This window comes from Serinus canaria, chromosome 15 (assembly GCF_022539315.1).
Source record: "Serinus canaria isolate serCan28SL12 chromosome 15, serCan2020, whole genome shotgun sequence".
Classification (NCBI taxonomy): domain Eukaryota; kingdom Metazoa; phylum Chordata; class Aves; order Passeriformes; family Fringillidae; genus Serinus; species Serinus canaria.
In genome coordinates this window covers 13,837,591-13,859,487 of record NC_066329.1, presented here as the reverse complement: position 1 = coordinate 13,859,487, position 21,897 = coordinate 13,837,591, and the positions used below count along the sequence as shown (strand labels likewise).

The 21,897-nt window shown below is 37.4% G+C and overlaps 1 protein-coding gene across 3 annotated transcripts in view; it reads right to left on the bottom strand.

Moving 5' to 3' along the window:
- Window positions 1-21,511, bottom strand: part of SFSWAP (splicing factor SWAP) — a 37,526-nt gene extending 16,015 nt beyond the window's left edge. For all 3 annotated transcript variants that reach the window (XM_018916288.3, XM_050980407.1, XM_050980408.1), the window contains exons 1-13: window positions 21,111-21,511; window positions 18,482-18,651; window positions 17,815-17,952; window positions 16,309-16,394; window positions 13,274-13,499; window positions 12,726-12,841; window positions 11,783-11,918; window positions 9,750-9,987; window positions 9,216-9,347; window positions 8,747-8,840; window positions 6,372-6,546; window positions 4,277-4,510; window positions 2,575-2,765 (exon numbers count right to left, since the gene is read on the bottom strand). In XM_018916288.3, the coding sequence (XP_018771833.3) occupies window positions 2,575-2,765; window positions 4,277-4,510; window positions 6,372-6,546; window positions 8,747-8,840; window positions 9,216-9,347; window positions 9,750-9,987; window positions 11,783-11,918; window positions 12,726-12,841; window positions 13,274-13,499; window positions 16,309-16,394; window positions 17,815-17,952; window positions 18,482-18,651; window positions 21,111-21,364 (2,190 nt within the window). In that variant the 5' untranslated portion in view covers window positions 21,365-21,511. The remainder of the gene's footprint in view (window positions 1-2,574; window positions 2,766-4,276; window positions 4,511-6,371; window positions 6,547-8,746; window positions 8,841-9,215; window positions 9,348-9,749; window positions 9,988-11,782; window positions 11,919-12,725; window positions 12,842-13,273; window positions 13,500-16,308; window positions 16,395-17,814; window positions 17,953-18,481; window positions 18,652-21,110) is intronic.
- Between the last annotated feature and the right edge of the window lie 386 nt (window positions 21,512-21,897).

The following is a 21,897-nucleotide window of genomic DNA, read 5'->3' as shown; positions in this document are numbered from 1 at the left end:
AAGAAATAATTCAGCTATGGAAAACAGAAGGGACTATTTTTAATGTTCAGCTGAAGCCAAAACAGCTTATTCTGTGGAACTGACTGTCCTTTACCTGCAGTTAGCACAATCGATTTCATTTAAAGATGTAATGTACACTCTGTACAGTGATCCTTTCAATAAATACGAGGTATCAGGAAAATCCGACAGCGGTCACAAAAGCTTTGTGCATTTAATGTATTTCTGCGCATCATGATAAACGGATTTTCAAAGCACAAATGTGCACTGTATGTACACATAAATAGCATTACTGGTTTTTTTATACATTTATTAGGCTGGGGCAATGTAATGGAGATTATGCATCTCCCATAGATATTATCAACTCTTCATGGTTCATTATACAACTCAGTCATTACTCCATTTTTGAGACAAATGTTAAGCTACAAAAGTTAAATTAACTCTGACCAGGGTATATCAGTCTTTGTTTCCTGGACTCCTCACTGGATGTTCCTACCTCCAAAACAAGAAATGAAGTACATTTAGTGATGTTTTTGGTGGACAAAAGTATTTAATTTTTTTCTTTGTTTTCTGATTTAATTATTTTCTGATTTAAATACCCCAATTAGTTCCATTGACCAAACTACAAAGTTTTACATTTCTTTCTAGCTCAACTTTTTAACATACTTTCATTATATTACAGCCACTATAGTTATCTCCTGTTACGTTTGCAATCAGTATCTTTAAATGCACCTTTAGTCTGAAACATGGCTGAAAGTCTGAAACACTACCAAAAAAGCTTAAAAACCAAATCAGTGCTACACATTTATTTACAAGCTGATTTAGACAGCATAATGCAGCATACTGGGTTCCCAGAGTAAATAGAACAGAGGTTAACAAATCTGCCATATTATTTCACTCATCTTTCTTCAATACAATGTCTTGACTCAAATGGGCTGTTACAAATAGGCAAAACAGGCAAGGAGAATAAAAGGCAGATTATTTGGACTGAATGGAAATGGATGCTCTTTTGAATATGGCAAACGAAAAGACAAGCTTGAAAAACATATGTGTTTCAAAATAAGCTTTTATCTGCAAAAGTCTATATACATGTATCTATGTAAGTGTGTCACTAAGAAAACCACATTTAGCAGGAGTATTACTTCCAAAGACATTACGGCCTTTTTGACTGTTCATTAAAACAGTACAAGCACTCCCAATTCAATAGCCAATTTTATTTTTAAAAAACAAGGTCACATCAGAAAGCATCTAAATACACATCTGAAATTCTAAATAAACCCTTTAATAATGAAAGGGCCTCCAAATCATTTGTACTGGTAAGAAATAGTGAAACTAGTTACTTTAAAATTCTCAAATACACTGCAATTTTTTGTGTAAAAGAAACAGATGCCTTCTCTGAGACTGTACTTCTGTGGAAGAAAAAGAAGTTTCTAGAAATTCAGTTTACTGAGAAGCGGGATAGGGTGTAGTTTCTTGTTGAGAAGTTCACTAGCAAGTTCAACTTAGAACTTCAGTAAGTTCAGATGTGAGCGAGAACATTCATCTGCTCTTCTGAAAAAGAGTCAGCTGTCACCGGTTATTTCAGGCATTCTCTTAAAGAAAAATATCAAAGGATCCTTAGCTTAGAAATGTCCATGTCCTTGACAAATTCACTTGGGAAAAAGAGCAGAACTGCAAATATGGAGAGCTCTGCATTGTCACTGTCTCTTTGCATTCACTCTTCAATATATAACTGAAAAGTACTGAACACTCGTGTCAGGGAAAATTTGTTAGTGGTAGAAATGAAAAAAACCGAAACAGGATCTCTTTAGGGATGTGACCACACTTAATTCTTACATCTGCTACTCTCTGCTGGTATGGATCACCTAAACTGCAGGCATGTCTCCTTCAACTGTTCTCTTCAGTGTTTTGAGAAGTAATCCATGATTTATTTGGAAAAAAAAATCTAGAACTGGGCAATTAACTACTTGCTAGGTACTGGAATTCTTTCAGAGGGAAAGGAAAAAAATGTAAAGCCATGTCATTCTTTCTTGTAGCCCGTCTGTCACAATCAATGTCTTAAATTTTCCATCGATATCCAGAGATTACATTTTGCTTGTCTAGTGCAACCAAGAGTGATTTTCACGGCTTTTCTGAAAGCAATGTAATTCCAAACCCAGGAACCCAAGATGCTACTTCAACAATATTTGTACTTGCAAAACCATCGATATACACATCAAATAAGAAAGTGTCATAGCTTAAGTAAGCCATCCCAATACTCTTGCAAGGTGAGCATTCCAACACTTGGTTCACTAGTACATAGTTAAAACATGGAAGCTCCTTTTCCTTTCTCTACCTGTCTAACTACGAATTGTGACCTGGGAATTGTGCAGCCTACTTCTCTACCAGTTCTTTAATGACAGATAAGAGACATTCGCAAGATAACGGAAAAAGCTTAACAGTGTTTAAAATCCAAATTTCTCTCCATTTAGAAAAGCTTCTATTTCATCAGTCATGTTCATAACACACTGTCAGAGTCACATTCTAGCGGTAAGTTTTCTATCAGCTTTATGGGAGAGAAATTTATTTCTTGCTTACCTCACTACTGAAGGAATTCTCCTCAATCTTCTCAGTTTCTGCCTCTGCCAGAGGGTTTTTCAGGGTCTGCAAGAACAAGGCAGCTTTCCTTTTGCGTTCTGCTTGTAGCTGCTTCTCCTTTGATTCTTTGGAGGCCTGTGCAAGCTTCTCCCTTGCTGCAGCTGCTAGTCTATCCTCTAGTTTCTGCTTTGCTAAGAAAGACAATTAAGCATTAAGTTTAGAGTGAGTCATGCTTGGGGAACTCAGGCTTCCTTAAAACAAACACCCATCACAAACTAGCAAACAGCCCCTCCAGCCATTCTCAAGCCTTTCCAATATAGCCATTCCATGACATGACAAGAACATCAGCTTGAAATTAAGAAACTTCAAGCATCTTCATTAATAGATACATCATCTGCTTAATGTAAAGCAGATGTAAAGCAGTGCAGGAAAAGTAAAAACTTCTAACTTAAAATTGCAAGAAAATCCAATCCTGATTATTCAGGATACTTGTCCTTTTCTATTTATAAAAGCTACCTAAAGAAAGTAGCTTCGTAAATTCAGAAGCTTTTTCTTTTAAGTCTTAAAGTGACATCCAAAGTCTCCAGTTTGCTCTTTCCACTGATGCAATCTTCAGTTTCCAGCACTATTTAAATATATGTTAATATATTTATAGAAAGAGCTGCTCCAGAAAATTTCAGAAACTGTTTCATCATTGTTACAACCAGCAGATTTTGTTGTGTGTGATTACATGAAGAGAATAAGCCAATTGATTTAACTATGCACCTAACAGCTACTTTGTGAAATGTCTTTCATCTCATACTTTAATTTTTGTGCTTTGTATATGTACAAAGCAATTGTTTTGTTCACAGGTTTTTCAACACACAGATCTAAGTGTGTTTTATACTTCATTTTTATTATCATAAAAAATACATCATATTTGCTTTAGATACGTAACGCCACAGCATACTTTGTGCTACTGCAGTTTGCAAAGCAACTGCTACTTAGAAGCAAAACCCCACCATTTTGAAAATGAAAAACTAAATACCTTTGGCATACTCATCATTGTGAGAAATACTGAGTTTTTAAGTGGGTAAATACTGACAGAACATCCACTTTATTAAGCACACTCTGCTGTGAAACAGCCTTGGGGAGGAATGGGTGAAACTGGATTCTTTTAAAACATCATTTCATTCAAATTCACACAGCATGCCCTTCTGCCCTAATGCACATTAACACAGTAACAGGAAAAACCCATACAATGATTTAATGGCATTGCATTATAAGAGCAACAAAACATCAAGAAGGCAATATCAATCTATATGGAAGCGCTATATAAATGAAAAATAGCTTGTAGCAATTCACCACTGCTGAAAAATACCACAAACAGGTATGTCTTTACTGGGCTTTGTTAATGCAATCTGGAAACTACGCAGTCAGTGCTTTACTAGAAGGCTGTAATGAAAAACCAAAACAAAATTCAGAAAGATCAGGTATTAGGACAAAGCATTCAACCACCTCTGTGTGCTCTAAGTTTGATTTTGTCTGAGCAACCAATGAAGACTTCACTGTTAAAAATACGGAGAAAATTGTGGGAACAAAATTCTGATTCCTATTAACATGACACATAAAATATTCAAAACACCTAAAATGTCACACAGGGCAGTTTCACAGTTTGTACGAAGGATTCAACACATTCTGTTTTCAGTGCTGCATGGAATACCTTGTTTAGCTTCCAACTCCTCCTGTGTAAGTTGAGGCTTTTTCTCTTCAGGAGCAGTACAAGGAGCGGTAATTGCTGGAGTATGGTTTGATGCACTGTTAGCACTCTCCTGGCCTTCCTTTCCCTCCTCTTCCTCCTCATCACTGTCATCATCTAATTTAACACGGTTTTTCTCCAAAGGAAGAAGGTCGTTTTCTTTGGCCTTGATTGCAAAGCTTATTGGAGCAAAGGATGCTGTGAATGAACAGGTAAGATTTCACACATCATTAGACTACAGTAGAAGGCAGATTCAGTTTCCTGATTTTACCCAGTACTCCTGCAGACTACACCACAAAAAAAGTCATCATCCTATAATGCTAATTATTTTGGTGAAAAGGACAACATAATCCTTTTTTTCTCTGTGTTTTTAAACAAACATTGGAAACTTCATTTGCTGTGTAAAGATCTCAAAGAAAAAAAAAAAGAAAAAACAAAAATCCTGCATTAATCTCTAACCCATTTATCCAAAATAACACTATTAATAAAAAAGAATGGAAGAATAGAATTTCTCACCACCTAGTACCATACAATCTGCTGCAATACTTATGTTCCTCAAGATGCCTTTTGCATATATGCCCTATGAAATTGCAATTAGGGAAATTTAAATACAGTGATTAAATTACATACCACAGTTTAGAAAACATAAGCTTTGATTCTGGTAATCCTAGGGTGAGGAAGTATGCTCAGAAACAAAGAACTCCAGAGTTCCAAGAGAAGAGGTAACCATGATTTCTAATTTTTTCTTGGGATTGAACAAATCCTAAAATGGGATTTTATTTCCTCAGAGGCAGAAGAAAAGTCTGGTATGGATGTTATGTCTGTCTTGGAGGCAAGTACTGCATTTAGGTTATAATAAAGTAGGATTTGTACCATATTAAAGGAAATGAAAATAAGTTTATATAATTAAGATTGTCACAAAATGACTCAATGGTTATACTCCATTTTGTAAATCTGAGCAGATCACTACTATTAAAGTATGGGCAACAGTTTGCCACTTACTAATAGCAGGACAACAGAAACAATACATATTTCTTGGTGTATATTGCAGCTCTTAATAAGGCATCTTTGAAGACAGGGAAGATTGCTCCTTCCCCAGGAAGCTACTCAGGCTGCTTAGAGAAAAAACTGCAGAGTCTGGACAGTCAGACAGCCACAGAAAAGAGCCCAGTGTTTGCTGGTTGTGGAGGAAATGGGATCGCAGGGAGAAGCGGGAAGACAGAATTCCAAGGAACCACAGGGAATAGATAAAGTTATCAGTAATTAGTTAAGCCACTCAGGTGGCAGGAAGGAAGTTTCTATCCATGGAACCCCAGTTAAAGAGTGCTTTTTCTGTTTTAGTGGCGTTTTCTTTTTTATTGGCTTTCAGTTCTAGTTAAAAGATGCACATTTTTAGGTTTTATTGAAAATAAGAATTTTTAACATATCTTCTCCTGACAGGACAATAAATCAGCTCCCAGATATAAACAATAATTTCTCCAACTCAAGACACTATAATAGTGTGCTAGCTGGATTTGAGTGGCTTCCAGAGAGATCTTTGCCTGAGTGGCTTCTAGAGAGATTCTGTTCCTCTGCTGCCATGACTGCAGAGTAAAAACATTTCATTTAGAAATCAAAGGGGCCTTTTCTTCTGGCATAACTAATGTCCAACACGGGAAGAATGAGCAACAAGCCTAGAGCACTTCCTCCACATGTATCCTTTCAAATAAGGCCACTGCTTTTCTTCAGAATGAATGATTTCGCTCTTGCACAAAACTTGTAACTGTCAAGTTGAAAATTACAAAAAAAGATTTTACTGGCATCACTGATAAAAGCCTTCAACTTTGCACAAAACTGAAGTAAAACAATTTATTGTGTCAGACCGAAAATACCTGATAGTCTGATAAGAAAGAAATATGAAGGCAATCAAATTACTTATTGCAGACATTTTTTGATGCCTTCAGTGAAAATGTATTTTTCATATTATGAAATTCTTTTCCCTACTTTCCCCTGCCTTCTTTTCTTTCTTTATGTATACGTTATCAAATATTTTCATGCCCAATAAATCATGTTACCATACCTTTCACCAGTTTACCATCACTGACAGATTTAGGAGGAATATCCTTTTTAGTTCCTGGAACTCCCTTAGCACTTGGCTCTGATGTATCTTCAGGTGCATGATCATCTGCAAATTGAGTCTCACTCGGGGTATCACTGGCAGTGTCTGCTGGAACATCTTCAGAAGAAGACACTCCCTTTTCAAAAGAAATTCGCAGAATTACTAACAGGATACTTATGAAATCATTAATACAATGTCTGTGGAGCTGCAATTTTGTCAGCCATTTGAAAAATCATATTATCAGCTAATCACACAACAGCTGATTTTATATCTCTCAGCACTCATGACCATAGTTCTGCCTCGTGTAAACCCACTGGTTGGAAAACCTACACAGCTACAGTAAGAACACGTTATTTTACAGCAAAAAAATGTTCTTCAGCTGACACACTTTTGACAAAAACTGCTTAAAAATTATTTTTTTAAAACTACACCCTAAAAGCATGTACTTCGTTTGCATATTTATTTAGATCTTGATTTCCAGGGTCCCAAACCAAATACATAATGACAACTCCAAGAGAGAGGGTGAAAACTCATGACACTTTTTCCTCATGTACAACTGCATGTAAATTTTTCACAGAATCATATTTCACAGGAATAATGTTTGATTTGTTCCAACATTCCGCTGAAGAACACTGGGCCTAGCAAGGTTTTTGTTGCAACAGATGTGCTGAGATTTTTCAAGGAAGTAAAGAATTACTGGTTCTACCATTACAAGACTGAATCACTCAGCATAATTTCTGAACTCACAGCAAAAAAAATTTCAAGAAGGATATTATAGAACATTCAAAGTATTTACACGGTGAGGTGTGTGATAACATTAAGTAAGTTACCATAGTCAACCACGAGTTTGGTTGCTCTGGCTGCTAAGCCTATGTGACATTGAAATTGAGGCATTTAGCAGATCTGCCCTGCAGCCATTGCCAGACCAACATAATTGATTTCCGAAAGTCCTCGAAGGGGAAAAGCACAATGAAACCAAGCACTTCACCCTCTATTTACTGAAGTCAGTAGTTCGGTTTCTTATTAATTTTAATGGCCAAAAGGAAAAGCATCAGTTGCATTAGTTGCCTATACATACATTACTAGAGCATAAAGATAATAGCAAAATCATTATTTTAAGAAACTGAAGAGAATGGCATTATCTACAAAGCCATGCAGTACAAAAATATGCATTGCTATGCTTGACCTCAAGGGACTTAAACCAGTTTCAGTTCCTTTTTAGCTGCACTCATTTGAACATTTAAAATGAATCCTTTACCATTATGCTTTGGTTAGTGTATGAATTTCCCCCAACTACATGTTAAAAAGTTCTTATTAATTATCAAATCAACCCACTGGTTTGCAAATAACACTTTTCTAAAACAACAGCCAGCATTGTGGCACAGGACAATTTTGGATGTAATTAATCAGCTGAATAAAATCATATTTACCACAGCTTATCTTTATAAATAGTGTCGGCAAAACATTTTTTCACTATTAAAACAAAACATCAGACACAAGTGTTCCAAACAGCAACCATTATTGAATTTCTTCATTTTCCACAAAGCAATTCCGAGGAGTTTACCCACAGGCCTACCTTCTTCAGTTTAAGGCTCCCCAATCTAAGCCTTGAGATGACAAATGACATAGGGCCTAAAAAAAAAATAGCTCTTTCCCATGAAAAGTTAACATCAGATAACGTAGTTCTGATATTATTTGCAATTTTCTTTTCAGTAAGAGAACAATCTAATTAGCTAACATGAGAATAGTTAAAAACATGGATGCCAAGTCTGGCTACCACTTTCTAATAACATGGACTAGAAGAAGCAAAGCAAGTAGGAAACTGCTGTGAGATTCTGAAGCTCCAGTATTGTTGCAGCCTTGACTGGACTCTAACAAAACCTCCCTCAGAAAAAGGCATGTCAGAAAGCTCCTCCAGCCTCTGTGCTACTGTTGTACAAAAAAGGACGAGGCATATGGTAAGGTATGGGGGTTAAAAGCCATAGCTAACCTTTCTGACAGCAGGACACTAATCACAATCCTACAAAGCTCCAAACCTACACAAAGCATATTTTCCCCCATATATAGAAAGCCAGAAGATTTTCAGGTTGTCATTTTATATTACAGGAAAAGTAGAGTGGCATATAGTAAAAAGCAAGAATTAAATATCACAGATCCTTACTTTAATGCTGTACAGAACTAAAAAACAAAAAAAAAAAGCATTCACATCCTTTGCTGATCAATTTCTTCCTAATTCAGCATTCCACTTTTAAAATATCTCATGGCAAGACAACTGATAAGTCCTTTTCTCACATTTACTGCATTTTTAATAGAAGTATATATAAAAATACATGTACCTGGCAGTTGTCACGGCTCTCTTTTTGAAGGAAGAACTGTTTTTTAAATTCATAATATGCATTATACTGGTGCCACGGTTGCAGAAATTCAAACCTGTTGAAAGAAAACTGAACATGTGAAGATGCACATGAACATAGCTAATACTAACAATCCCTTATCATCTAGTCTTCTCTAGAAAATGGAATGTTATTTGATGTTTGGAAGCACTCTTACTTAAGCCTGAACTTCAGAGGATACGAATTCAAAGCATGCTTACTAGAGACATTTTTGACAGGTTGGTTGTTTTGATAATTTGAGCCATAATGCTTTCCCATTGCCATTAAGTAGGTCACTAAATTTCAATTAAACAAACAAGAAAATAAACAATAATTCTTCTCTTCTCAAAACCTGCATGTCCTGTAATTTAATATCTTAAAAAATTAAAACAATAGCTTTTAAAATAGCAGTTTAAATAACACTTTCTCTTACCTGAGATCGTTCTTGGCACGAACACTAGTTTCAAATTTTACCCCATTCCTAGCAACATACTCAGCTAGCTTGTCAATGACAGGTTGGATATCTGGAGGTGGAGGTATAATGGCAACCACTGGAGCAATTGTGCTGAAAACGTCAAGAGCAAATGTTTTTTAAAAACAGAATATAAAAATCTTTCAGACTCTTGCTTTAACAAAAAAAAAAAAAAAAAAAAAACCAAAACCAAACAAACCAAAAAAAAAAACCCCAAAAAAACCAAAAAAAACCCAAAAAAACCCCAAACCCACCAAAACCACAAACCAACCCAAAACAAACAAATACAGCACAAAGAAAACCCCAAACAAACAAAAATCAAAGTGAAAACAACAAAAAGCCCCCCAGACAAACAAAAATGCAGAGAGGTTTGTTCTCTCTGTTCATCATGCAGTTAAAATATCTTGATTCAATAAGAGAACCCTTACTAAACACTCCGTATTGAAGTGCAGGATCAAGACTCCCCCAATCAACAAGCAAATCAGTCTGAGGCACCTTGTAGAAGTTGTGGTGGAAGCCAAGCCGCCGGCGCTGTCAGTTGGCTCCGGGGGAGGCGGAGGTGTGGTACCAGGAGGAGGAGGAACCGTCGCTACCCCGGCAGCGCTGGACACAGTCACCCCTGGGGGCAGGGCGTTGTAGTAAGCAGCAACGTCAATTCCCGGCGGCGGAGGCGCCAGGCAATAGGTTCCATCAGGGAGCATGTAGTAGCTATAATACATGGCTGCCACAGTTGCTACAAAGACACATTTAAGAACAAACGTCTAATTAGAAGAAAACCAGCCAACTCAATGCATTATTACGAATCCGGAATCACACAACACACTATGAAATGGCATCTCATTTCTTGTATTAAAAAAAAAAAAAAGAACAAAAAAACCCCAAACCAAAAGCAAAAGAGGAAAGGGGAAAGGCTCATATTAACAAATTTAGGATGAGTAAGAAATATGAAGATTAAGGGACAAAATGCAAATGTGCTGAAGGTCATAGATGTGAATACAGAAGTGAACTAGAGCAGGCATATTTAAAAAGGAGCTAGTATGAAATCACACTTCCTAATCTAATTTATGTGTAGCAATTCAACTCTGTTAAAGCTATGTTTTCATTAAGAAAGAAATGTGCATATATTCAAAATTAGCATTAACAAACTAAACCACTATCCCTATATACATATTAATCCCCTATACTACTATACATAGAGACACACCTACTTAAACCTCAAAAAGTAGACAGGTTTTGCAAATCAACAGCAACATAATGATCACTCATTTGAACATGTTTTTTCACACTAAAGGCTTCTCTGATTCTAAATATTTCTTGGGAGTGCAAAGGCTTATGACTTTCTATTTTCCTTTAAGGAAAGTATTTTATAATGTTCTAATCAGCTTAATAGATTTACAAGAAGTATCCACCATAGAAATGTGTTTTCCGCAGAAGAACTATGTATAAAAAGAAAATATTAATGCAAAATATTTCAAATTAATTACAGTAAGAATTTGCATTTCTGGAAGCAAGGTTTAACCAACGCATTAGATTTCAATGAATTATTCTCTTAAAAGTTTCATAAGCATTCTCATATGGCAATATTTACTTTCTTCAAAGAATAAATTGTGTAACGAGAACAGAATAAAGTTCTGTTAAGTTTTAAAAGGAGGGAGGAGTTGCAAACTGACCTTGTTTTGGTAGTAAATTATAATCTCCCAGTTTCTATCACATACGTTCAGGTTCAAACCTGACATGAAAGTAATCAAAAAACTGACTAGCTCTGTTCTATTAGGATACTTATACTGATTTTCATCTATCTTGAAATAACCAGTGATTTTCAATTTCTTCACAAAAACCTTACTTCAATTTTAACATAGCCTTCTGGTACAGTTTTAAATACAAATTACTTCCTTGCATATACACATTACACTGACAACACCTGTAATCCTTTGGGGGTTCTGAATCTATAATGCATAAAAATCAACTCAGATTCTTATGGTGATAACTGATCTGCAGCAACGTTACTGAAAAACCAAGAACTCAATCAGCACCATACTACTCATTACTTCAAAATGTATAATAACATGAAACTCTACTGTAGCGAAGGCTTCACTACAAATTTTCTTATATCTCAGTAGTGTTACATTGTCAGTCTCATAAATGAGAGGGTAAGTTGCATTTCTATATTTAAGGAATCAAGGACTTTCAGAATTCTGAAAGCTGAAAAGAATTAAGAGGCACATAAACTCATTTAAGCTTGACCATCTTTTTACCAGAATTTACAAAATAATAGAATAATAAGGATATTGTGCTAAACGCACTCACAGACTGGAGACTTGGCCTCCTGCCTGCCCAACCCCCCACACCACTCCTGATTTTCCTGAGCTGCAATTCAACAGATACTCAGAACGGAACTTCAAAAACTCAGGAGATTGCAAAAGAACAAATACACAGGATGAAGCATGAAGCCAACATTCTCTTCCCACCAGCATCCACACACAATTCATCAAAACACACCACCAGCTGCCTCCTCACAAAGCACTTACAATCAGAAGAATATTCTGCCTGTGATGTCTCCACAGCTGCCCCGTCTGTTGACTGTGGTGTAGATGAATTATTATCTGATTGTGCTTTGCGCACCAGTGCTGCAAGGGGGTGATCAGGGTCTACCACCTTCAAAGGCTGAAAATATTTTGAAGTAGAAAAAAGGATAAAAATTGGAAGTACATATTTTAAGAACAGTAGCATCAACATATTTGGGAAAGCACATTTATCTATCTTAATAGACATCAATAATTATGTGTGCAAAAACTGAAGTGTTTTTGTAGTTCTCATATCAGAATCAATATATTTGAAAATAAGTGAAAAACAAGACAAAACCCACTTTCATGTAAACAGAAATTAACGACAGAAAAAAAAAAAGGTGGTTATTACTGTTAGCCAATGACTGCCATGTCTGGGATAAGACACAAAACCTGCTTGTCTAAATATCAGACAGCACCACAGCCATTCCTCTGAAAGCCTCAAATACGTACAATCTCTGTCACTCCCATTATTCCATTACTGCCCAGTCTCAGAAAATAAAAACTAACACATCTAGAAAAATTTACATTTAATGAGTAGTAAATTTTGGTGAACTATTATTTGCTGGAACTTTTATTTCATGTCAATATTTTATCTACTAAAATCTAAGAAGAAAAAGATTCTCTCTCTCAGCTTATATACAGAAGGCATTGAATACCTTGATCTCTTTGCTTCAACACAGGTTCTGTAGGATAAATCCTTGAGTGGTGGCCTCAATACCAGAGGCCATCAGAAACAGAAATATAATTCCTTAGAAACGTAAAAATAACAACTTGTGTACTAGAGAAAAGGTAACTCAAAAGTTTACCAAAACAGACTTAAATCACAGTTTGAAAAGAAGCCCAGACCTTTGTCCACAAAAGATGTTTTAAAAGATAAAAAGGTAATTTTAATAATGTCAAGTACCTTCATGAGCTCTTCAAGCCTACTGCATTTTTTAGACGCAAAAAGACTTGGATGAAGATAATTTCCATCATCGTCATCATCATCATCATCATCTTCCTCAGATTTGACTCTCGAGTCTAAATAAAAGCAATGTCTAAATTTAATTTGGGTTTGCTATGATCTTGCTTTGGGGGAGAATGATGATACAGGACAAGCATGAATTCTTAGCAAACCACCATTCATATAAATCAGCTTGGTCACAAAAGCACAGATCCAAGATATTGCCCAACATCAATAAAACTAAACCCTAAATGGACAGACCAACCTTCTGTTGGACTTGAGCTATATGATGTTTCTAAAACTTCCACATCACAGCAGCTCCAGTAGCTGAAAGTTTCCACAAACAATATTTTTTCTTTTAAATCTCCAATTTAAACAAAATTTTGAATTATCACATCAATCTCAGCTGCAGTGGAATTCCAGAAAAATGTGGCTATTTTAACAAAACGACCAGCATCTGTTTCACTGATTCCCATCCTGAAGCCAGCATTTGCCAAGGAACAACTCACGTTTTTTCTCGTCAGCTTTACTTTCCGAAGGAGCTGCATAGCGTCCTTCTTTCATGGCCTTCTGGATGAACTTGTAGTAGGGATTGAGGTAGTGATCAAACCGCAGAAAGTCAAACTGGGAGTTGCGTGCTTGCTTGGCTTTCAGCATGATCTCAAACTGGGCTCCCTGCTTGCACACAAAGTTCGCAGTTCGCTCAATGATCGCATGCATTTTTGCCGTTGGTGGCTGTGAGAGTAAAATAACACACATTTGTATTTTCATAAGCAGCTTGTGCAGTGTGTTAGAACTCCAAAGGGAATCAGAAAGAACAGTAGTTCCCTGTCCTTCTTGGCTTTCTTTAGAAATTTAAGTTTCATAATCACTTAAAACTAGCGAAAGTATATCAGCCCTAAAAAAAATAAGTCCCAAACTTCCTCAGCTGCTCATTCCATTCCTTTTGCAAGATCCTCTTCTTTTACCAGCACAGTTGTTTCTGCATTGAACACCAAACTGAAGAGGGCAACTGAGGGGGATGACCTTTGTGTTACAATATCTCAAGGTGCCCTGAAGACTCAACATGTATAGTTTCCTTTCCAAAAGCTGTCCTTAATTCTGTTATCTCTGAATGCACAAATATTGCTCCCTAACTAGAAATTTCTTACTTCGCATTTGCTTGGGAAGAACATGTTGCCTCTCAAGATCAACATACAAACCACAATTCCCCCATCCATTCCCTTGAAGAGTCATTGAACACTTCAGCAATAAAGCAAAAGATAAAATAAATATAAGTTTAGCAGCATTCTTGCCTTCTCACTCCAGAAATCCATAGGGAGCAGTGCGGTATCAAACCCAAGATGTGAAGATAACAAGAGTAAAGAATGAATGAACATTATTCACTGCTTTTAATCTCATACTCAGCTGTTTTGTCTCGTACTCAGTAAACTGTAAAAAAACAATGTGTGCCTATGAAGACTGAAGTGTCACATGAATCATTTGGTTTAGCTCTGCATTTTTACTGCACAGATACACAGCTATGTTGCAAACCTCAAAAAATGTTACTCAGAAGATTGCAAACACTTGAGACAATGGTGCTCCACGTAGGGAAAAAAGTCTGAATACTACCAAACAGTCCAATTTTAAAAGCTGTTTTCTGCTAATTGGATCCTTTAACAGGACATGTTCAATATGAAAAATAACTAGCTGTTACAACTTTTATTTGTCCTTCTAAAACCCCAGCAAAGATTATTTTAATGAGAGGCAATGAGATTCTTAAACTGGTAAGATTTTGTGCATTATCAGTTTCACATTGTGTATCAAATTTTTCTGTTTCTATCTCTCTTCAGAAGTTATTAAGCAAAAATTTCCTCTAACAGCCCACTTCAAGAGCATCCACAGACTTCTTAAAGTGCCCTAGTGAAGAACAATCATCTTTGCCCACAATCACTTTTAAGCAGTGGAAGACCTTTTGCCTGCTTCTCACAGTTCTTCTATTCTAAATTCCAGAATGACATTACGGCTGCAATTGGAGCTCCCATACACTAAACACTGCACAGTTCTGGATGGTTTTGTTTTTTTTTTTTGCTGCTTGGCTTGTCTTCATCAAATATTTCCACTTTGCATTGATCTGTATTACAGGAGATTTAAAGTATCTGTCTTTATTGAACTGCACCTTGCAGACTGGGAGCAAAGTCCCCCAGTCTAGCAAGCTGATTCTCAAATTTCTTAAATTTTAACAGAATAAATATCTTCCACGATAAAGCTGAATGACTTGAATAGAACAGCAACAACAGGCTTATCAAATCAAGGCTTACAAAAAGAAATTCTCACAATTCCCAATCCAAGCTTAACTATACATTGCTTTCAGAGCTGCTGTCTAGACATTTTGATGACTGTTGGGTTTATATTTTTTTAATCAAAACCAAATACACCTATATTTGCTTTCTGTTTATGTGAATATACTGGAGTCCAACAGCTGACTGAGAAATTACTTCAGTAAGCCCCACACTGCACTATGCAAAGTACATAGGAAATATAGCCTAAATTTCAGAAAAAAACTCAAGCCAGGCAGCTATCTAAACCAACACTTTCACCAGCAGGTATGTTTTGAAAACAGTATCAAAATGCAAAATAAGAAGCTTTTCTCTGAAAACTCAAGGTTCTTTAAATAAAAAGCTAGTGAAGAATAGCAACAGTTACACAGATACTCGGTGCTCACTATTACATAATCTAGTGAAGTGTTCTGAATCTTCACTGGCCAATGTTATCAAGGTGAGAATACCAAGTTGAGATCACAACTAAATTAACACTTTCATGACCACAGTTATACAAAAAAGAATATGACTTGATTTTCCAGCATCTTTTATGAAATTTGAAATACATTGAAAACCCTTATAGTTAGACCTGTACTCAAGCTGGTGTCTGTTCAGCTCCCTTCAAGAACAATACACAAGTCCAATTAAGTCTACAGAACACTTAGCAGATTCTAGCAACATGACATGAAGGAAGGAGCTTCCATGTACTAACAGTTGCAAGGTATTTCAGACTTTGCTACAAATAAATTATTGTTTTTCTCCTTGAATATGCTAGTTTTAGATACAGCATTAACACCTGATCACTTCCTATCCCCTTCAGACTGGGACCCAATTAAAAAGATTCTAGAAAAGATCTCTTAAACAGAAGCAAACTTTTAGTTTAATGGTCCTTTATATTCGGAATGTTGAACCTCTGAATGTTGATACTTACATCTCAGCAAGTATCCATTCCAAGAACAACTGCCTCTTCTCTGCATTAGGTACAATAATATCACAAGTGATATCAAATGCACTTAGTATAAGCAGAGCAATCATTTCAGTTGAAAAAGAAGATTCAAGGGCATTCATAGAACTCAAGAGTTCAAGACAGAACATCTGAAATTAACTTACTACATTAGAATAATTTAAAAATAAACCACTCTAAAAGTTAACTGAAAAAAAAAACCAAACCCAACCACCAAACAGAGCACCACCAACTGCTCAAAAGTTGGCAGAAGTGTAGGCTGAATCACATGTACACATACCAGTTCCACATCAGAAGGTACATTCAGTCCCGGAGGGGCAACAAAAGGTTCCTCATTTTCCTCTGTATTTTCTGTCTGAGCTGATTCTGCAAGAAATGCCAGAATAAAGTATATAGGGAAAAAAACAAAGTACACAAATGTTTTAAAAAAATTGAAATACAGTATTTCTAAAATGATGTACAATCAAGGAATTAATCAAATACAGCTATATATAAAGAGTATTTATACTGAAGACATTTAAATATGGTTATATAAAAGAATAATATGTATTACATTCCATTATTTGCTATAGAAGAAATGTTCCTGTGAAAATACTTTATTTTACAGATTTTTGTAACAATTGAAGTAAAAAGTTTACTTTTTAAAGTAACTTATAATCTATTCCACTAGCCTTAAGAGAAATTGTATTCCCCCTTTTCCCCTGACAGATTAAAAACGTGCAAGAACACCTGACCATGGGAGCTGTGGAAACAGCAGAACAACGTCATACAGAATGAGATGTCGCAGTGATTACTGAGGACAAACCATGCAACAAAGGGAATTCACTTCTTTGGTTACTTTCTGGTGGGTTTGTTTTTGTAACTCAAAATGAACTCAAATAGTTTAACTCCACAAAGGTACAGAGAAATTTTAGCAGCAAGAAAGAAGGATAAGAGCAGCAGACAAGAACAGACTGTTTCTTTTGGCAGCAGCTCCAGCTAACAGTTTTAGGTTATAGGGTCTTAAATAAATTAATTAAACCCCAGAAAAGACAATCAATTCTGCTTCAGTACAAAAGTACACAATCTCTCAGACACAGCAAAAAACATTACAACTTTAGCACCTAAAATGATCTTGCACTGCAACCTGGGGGGAAAAAACCCACATTTCATACCACAGTAACCCACCAAGATGTAGTTAGGCAACCCAATTGTTAATTAAACAATCCTCACTTTACTAAGACATACATTAACAACATTTGAAACCTTCCTAAAGAATGTATGATAAAAATATGAAGTTACTGTAATATGAATTACAGATGACAACATGACAACTGAATTCTCTATTTTTGAGTTCATGGAGCAGGGCACACTAAGCTGAAGACAGACTCATTTTAGCAATTAAGATGACAAAATCAGAACTTAAAAATATACATTCTTATTAATTACTATTTTATGCTTACAATGATATTTTTCATCTTGACTAAGAACCACAATGTTAGCAGACAGCCAATGTAAGGAATTAATATTTTTTTCCGATTAAGAATCTGCACAACAGCAGAATTAAATTCCCTGACTACTTCAGTACTGACTGTGCCATAGCAGGAAAACATTTTTCAGCCCATCAGGAACAAAGTCTGCAAAAACTCAGTAACATAAAAAAAACTCAGTCCCATAAAGACTTTGATGAAATGCTCTCAGAATTTTCAACTGCTTTTTAATAGCACATATATTTTAAACCCTCAACTGCAAGACAGAAATGCCATGTCTTCCCTCTCAATTAACCCTTGTTATTTTAAACCCTTACCTCTTTGTCTTGCAGGCTGATGCTCCTCCTCTTCAGTGGGTTCTGAAGGGTCATAATAATCACTGCCATAACGGAATCCTACTGCATTATAGGTACCATCCTCTGCCAAAGCTTCACTGAGTCTTTTATATTCCTCCTCTTGAACAAAAATGCAATCACCAACATTAGAACAAGTTCAGAAGCTAATTTATTTTTTAAAAAGTAATATTTCTTCTTACTTTAGTTTTTTAATAAGAAGTTTTCGCCTGATCATTTTAGCTTTCATTAAAAACTGAACAGAAAAACACCACATGTACACATGCTGACCATTTATTTCTTCTCGAAGAGACACAGGCTGTGGATTAAGTCATTCTAGTGCAATTATGCATATAAAAGCACAGAATTTCCCTTAAACAACATTAAAAATGAAGAAGAATATGTTTATTTTGGGGGGGTCTGAAACCCTAGTCTGCTTTCAGAATCTGGGCAACTTGTGTGGATGTACAGTTAACTATCCCGAGGTCCTCTCACATACACAAAGACTCCTGCTTTTCGAATCCACTGTCAAGATTCATACTGTCAAGATAACATCAGAAAAAGAGAGCACAAAATTAGGAGTAAATTTAGTTTCATAATAATTTATTTAAACCTGCTTTTTAAAATAACCATGTTATTCCTTGAGCAATACCTTGCCTTGCCTCCTCCTCAAGCAAGTCCGTATGCAAGGCTAAATACCTCTCTTCATCACAGAGGGCTTCTATTCTAGCCTCCTCTTCGGACAATTGATAATCTCTGTTCCAGGTGGAATACTCAGCATCATATTCAGAAAGGTCATGCAGGTGACCACGCCCATCATACCTGCAGGATGAAACAGTTGGTCAATGCAAAGAACTTAGGGCTTGGGTTTATGCGACTACTTAAATACTTACCCAATAAAAATGAAAAAAAAAACCAACTTATATGTTAATGCATACTCCCTTTTAGAAGTTACAATTAATTTTGCTAATCATTTGTCACCAACTATTGAAAATTTGTTTAATAGTCTAAATTCCTCTCAAAGAAACTAATAAATTATTACAATTAAAGGCAAAGGTATCGTTTAATAGTTTAAGTGGGATCCACTTCCTTAACAGCTCTTACCGTACGTGCTTCAACCAACCAATCAATGCCACTTGCAAAATACGTTTTTCTGGAAAGTCAAATAGCTTACATTCACACAAACCCGAGTACATAAATACCTATCCGTAAGAACCAAACGGTCGAAATTTCCTCGCTTCTTTCTGCTAGTCCCGAACTCTCAGGAGAAATCTTCACCATAGAAACTTGCGTCCATTGGAGGTAAAATCATGGCTAGGCTCGGCCCCTAGCCATTTGGCTGAGGAAATAAGTTCTGGGTTATGTGATAGAGAGACACACATACATAGGAACAGTAACATAAACATGCAATTTAAGGAGGTTCACCGCAAAATCGGCAAAAATCAAAGATGTACAGTTCCTTTCTACTAAGAAATCACTTTATTTGCAGGAAAAGCACTGCATTGGGATAATGTTGAGCATCAGTAAGAGAAACTGATTGGAAAGTAAAGTGACAGTAAGCTTGACTCCGCTGAGGTGTCTTCCCACACACAACTCTTGACTTGTGCCAACTTGCTAGACCAAAAACAAAGAAAGTAAATATTCTTATAGCAAAAAGCAAATGAAACACAGGTCTGGTTAATCAAGCTCTGTCCACAGGCAAACTTGTACCCAAGTCTTCTCATAGCAATGTGCTTTTCTCAAAATGGTGAAAATGAAGACTTCCTGCTGCTGGAGATAAAAGGAATCTAAGCTTCCAAAGGAGTTCATAAGATTACCAATTGCAAGCTGCCTTAACTCACAAATGTACACTATGTGGTATTTCAGTATGTGTGCACAGACATGCACATACTTAGTGTTTGCTCCCTATTTCTGTAACACCTGTAACAGGGCTCTGCTGCAGAGCACCCCAAAAGCCGCCTCTACCTATGAATGAGATGAATCACAGTAATTATTTTAATTATTTTTTTAGTATTTTAGAAATGTGCAACGCAACACTTCCATTGCTGTGTGAGAAATGAAACAAAACAACAAATATTTATGGTTGTTTTGTCCTACCTTCGTGTCTATTCCAATTTAACAAATTTATTTCAATGACAACGATCATTAATGGTGTAAGCACTAAAACAGTGCAAGGGCATTTCTTTTTTCTACAGTCCCATGGAAGGCAATCAAAAGACCTTCCCCTACTGACATTTTTCCAAGACAAACACAGCTTTTAAGTCAAAATAAGAAAATCCTGTCTAGCACCAAAGCAATGATGAAACTAAGGGAACGAGTATCTATAGTATGCTATGTGACCCTTTGCAAACCAAAATCCTTCCACATCTTTCCCACTGAGGTTTTCAGGGTCAGCCACAACTCTTAATTATTTTTTTAGTGCTCCACTCAAACATAACCAACCTGATCTCTCATCTTCACTTTGTCCAACAAAACATTCAGGTAACCCTTTCTGAATGACTTTATTTTCAAATCCCACCCTGCAGCGCTGAAACAACTCAAGAGACCAGTAGGAATATCAAAGCAGCTTCTATTACTCTCTGTGGCCACGAACCTGGACTTACGGCAGAACATCCAAAAGTAGCCAGCCCTGACATAAAATTTCAAGAGCAAGCACCCAAAATCAAATCCATTCTGTCTGATAGAGTAAATCATGGCACCAGGAAAAGTAAAGAGACCAAGATCTGCTTTTGGGGTGTCCCATCAACAGCCTGCAGCCAGATTATGTAGGAGAAACAGGAAATCCCTATTTCCTCCAAGGCGGATAAGCACCTTTGCACTCCCAACACTGCCCCATTCTCACCTACAGAACATACAATGTGCCTAATAAATACTCCGACAATCCCTTGGATTCCAAGTGAAAAAAGAGGATGTTTGTGGTTTGCACTGAAAAGGAACAGATCATTCCCACTCTCCACCCTGCCAACCCTGCCTTGACAAGCGGAGCAGAAAGACCCATCGCACGCTGACTGCCAGGAGGAGAGGGACCTCCCAGCGCTGCCAGAGCGGGAAACCCCAAGTTCCCGCAGCCGGGGGGAGCCTGCAGCGTTCCCAGAGCACCCTCGGAACGCTGCGCCGGGAGGAGCTGCCTCCAGCCGCGTCACGGAAGATCCCGACGCGCCTGCCAGAGCGAGCCGTCTGCTCAACCCCCGCCCTCACTGCCCACAGCACAAGGGGGGGGAACAGAAAGAGGCTATCACAGGAGATCTCGCAGCACAGTCTGGGGGTTGTGTTACACCGACCTATCGATCATGATCTTGGGGTCTCCCATCCAAGGAATAAGGTGTCGCCCCTGCTCCTGGTACTGAGCCTTCTCATCATCCCGAAACAGCTTGCAGGCATAGCCGAACACCAGCAGCTCCACACGGCTACTCCCGCCTCCACCTCCACCTCCTCCGGGGGGGCCGGGCACCGTTCCCCCGCCTGACAACAACATTAGGGGCGGCGGGCCTGCTTCTTCTACAGTCCGTCGAGACCCTCCGAGCCCTCCGTACATCACCGGGGAGCACAGCGAGGCAGAGGCAGCTGGCAGGAGCACCGACTGTCCGAGCAGCGAGTCTCCGCACGGCCAGGCCCGCGCTAAAGCCCCCGGCCGCAGAGCACCACAGCCGCCATCACCCGAAACAAAATGGCGCCGGTTCCGGTTCCGGTTCCGCTGGAGGCGCAGGAGCCGGGACGGGCTGGCTTTTGACGGCCGCAGATTCGAGTGAATCTCCGGCAGCCCGAGTGATGTTCGCCGCTCTCTGTGCACAGGTCATTAGCCTGTCATCAAAAGAGGGATTCAGAAAGGTTTCCGAAATAACAGGACAACTGCACCGCAATTCTTTTCTGATTATTGTGTACCTGAGGGAAAGAAGAGAAACATAAACAGACTGCATACAGATTTTCAATATATTTAAGCAAGTTTGTCCTAGTGCATTATGAATTTGCATTGGAATAAAAAAGCACCCATCCCTTCCTTTTTTCCCCTGCATGAGTAAAAAAATTAAACTTTTTTCCCTTTTTTTTACTCTACACCAACACTGGGAA